The 2,871-nt window shown below is 40.9% G+C and overlaps 1 protein-coding gene across 1 annotated transcript; it reads left to right on the top strand.

Annotated features, from left to right (window-relative positions):
• Window positions 1-537: 537 nt before the first annotated feature.
• Window positions 538-847, top strand: SARC_08140 (hypothetical protein; the record flags this gene model as incomplete). The annotated part of the gene is made up of 2 exons (XM_014297891.1): window positions 538-549; window positions 587-847. 2 exons carry the CDS (start codon window positions 538-540, stop codon window positions 845-847), a joined length of 273 nt encoding a protein of 90 aa, XP_014153366.1.
• Window positions 848-2,871: the final 2,024 nt, after the last annotated feature.

Raw genomic sequence — 2,871 nt, 5'->3', positions numbered from 1 at the left:
TAATTTCAGTGGAAAAACCAATCTATATTTGGAAAGCCACCTAACTGTTCACAGTAGAGTCCCATACTCTAATGAGTACTGTCACATGTTCAGAATCTTGAATTACGCCATTCTTGTTCATGTCCAATTCGTTAAACGTATTCCAGGATTATAAGTATAACCGTTATTATACTTATACGTTTATAATATACGTTAACTGTGCAACTACTATTAGGAACCCGCTATTTTTACACTAGTCCTATGTCATACTTTAAAGTGTGGTCACGCAACCGGGTATATCTGCTATACGCAAAATAAGACGAGTCAACGGCAATCATTTGCAGATAAGTGAAACACAGACCACGACTATCACAATACGTAGTCAGTCAAACACCACCAATGGACAGTACCGATGCTATCAAAGATAGTAATCAACACACACTCTTCTACTCGGTGAACAGGCTCAACAAATCTTTACTTCTATGCGCACTTTAAATGGAATAAACTCGAGACTATCATAATACGTAGTCAGTCAAACACCACCAACGGACAGTACCGATGCTATCAAAGGTAGAAATCAACAAACACACTTCTACTCGGTGAACAGGCTCAACAAAACTTTACTTCTAAGAACACCTCGAATGGAATAAACGACGTAGTCAACGACGCAGTCAACGACTCAGTCAACGACGCAGTCAACGACGCAGTCAACGACGCAGTCAACGACGCAGTCAACGACGCAGTCAACGACGCAGTCAACGACGTAGTCAACGACGCAGTCAACGACGCAGTCAACGACGCAGTCAACGACGCAGTCAACGACACAGTCAACGACGCAGTCAACGACGCAGTATCGATAAATCTTTGATTTTGATGTTCCTGTATTCTGTTCTGGTCAAAGATATTACTGACAAAACATTCGAAGACAGGTCCACTTATTATAAAACATCCAACCGATGTATTTTATGAAGCTCACAATTTCCTGCAAAACTTTAACAAGAAGTGAAATGAGATATTGCATAAAAACACACGAGACTATTGGTAAGGCTTCTCTCAGGTTACAGCTAGTCCTTCTGGGTCCGCCGTACTTTGTTTGCCACCTACTTCATATGTGACGAAATTGTTCGATCTGCTTTCCAACAGTGACTGACATTCTTCTAGTTCAACCCAGGCTCCAAAATTATACATTAGACGTAAGGCGTCTACAACAGAAATTGTTACCGGACCAAATACTAGACCACATTGAGTACAACATGAATCGTGATACTAGTACATATAGGCACATACTTACTTAGGTAAGAAATGACTGAACCCGGACAACCGTAGGTCTAAAAGATACTGGAAACTGTGTAAAGATACTGCCTCTAGTCAGTCTAAAGTATCAAAATCAAATGAACTTTTGGATTTTTTAATTTATAATAAAATAATGAGGTACAACTTGTTTGTTTCCAATATATCCAAAGTGTTCTAAATTCACTTTAATGACTCTTATAGCCTGAGAGTATAATATGGCTCATGCCTTTAGACCTATTTGAGACATTAGTAGATGAAGGAATATATTCGCTTATGAGATTATATATTCTGAGCTACTACTAGTTGGCCTAACCCTTCCGCCAATTCTTAAAACCAAGAAGTCTTTTGTTTTTGCTTCTTTTGTCTACATCGTGCACCCAAATGTCTGTACAGAATCAGTAGCAAGTATATGTCAGGATTAGCTGTTAATACCCACTCGACCACACCTGCACCTGCATTCCCTGTGCCTACACAAGCTGCTTCCGCGAAATTGTCCGAGCGTACAATATCGCTCCACGGGGAAATCAGTAAACGAGTAAGAGAACGAACTCTTACTTACCTGCTGGTATTTCTTTACCGTTGTGGGATGCAGTTGAGGCCTCATATCTGTCTGCTGACGCCTCATTTCGGAACCTTCAATCGTTTCCAATGAATTGGATGATGGTGCAGTCACCGGATGAGGTACAGCTGCTTGTTAATGAGTGCCAAGATATACACTGTTGTGACTATGGATTATATCTCGCCCCAGGATGCGATCTTTGGTACTGAGGACCTTGCAGAACGTGATCAGCCCATTGATTACATTCTTGAGCAAGAATTGAATAGGGTTAGCATACACGTTTCAGCAATATGTTCCTGCTTTCTGCCAGTCTTATTCCATTTCATAAAGTTCCATTAGATATAGCTGCCCGTGTATATTCTATACTCAATTAGAATGATGACACGCAGATATGTATTTCTGATCAATGATAGACAACAAACTGAAGATGAGAATAACAGGTATCGGAAATCTCCGAGAGCACCGCCAACAGCGTACTCTGTGTCTGAGAGCATTGTGGCTTATATGTACTTCTATTCACAACCGGCGCAGCAAGACAATGAAGCGATCATACACACACAGGTACTTTGTTCTGATGTCAAATTTTGCGAGCAATTAATAATATCCTTGCCCTCACCTGTATAGATCAACTTGTGGGTGCTGATATAGTATTATAAAGCTTTGTGGGCCTGGCACGCCGGTTTCTATTACTTGCAGGTAATTAGACTCCGGGCGCTTGCCCAGCAAAAATAAAGCGCGTGGAATATTCCCAAGGAGATACTGCAGTCAGTGTTTGATTCGTGCGAGGATTACACTCCTACACGACTGCGGTCAGGACTGACACGCGGTATACTGTAACAACCAACCCATAAAACCTAAATCAATTGAGACGAGGTACACTATGACTATGACTATAATGCACACATATATCACATAAATATACTCTGCTGGGGGAAAGGCTACCAGCCCCAGGGGGTTCTTAAGATACTTCTTGAGAGTTGAGGTTTTATAATAACTGTTAAGACAGATAGGCTAAAACTTGAAGATGGTTTAAGTAATTC

This window comes from Sphaeroforma arctica, assembly GCF_001186125.1.
Source record: "Sphaeroforma arctica JP610 unplaced genomic scaffold supercont1.704, whole genome shotgun sequence".
NCBI lineage: Eukaryota > Ichthyosporea > Ichthyophonida > Sphaeroforma > Sphaeroforma arctica.
The sequence above is the reverse complement of the archived record's forward strand: the minus strand, read 5'-3'. Positions and strand labels throughout refer to the sequence as shown.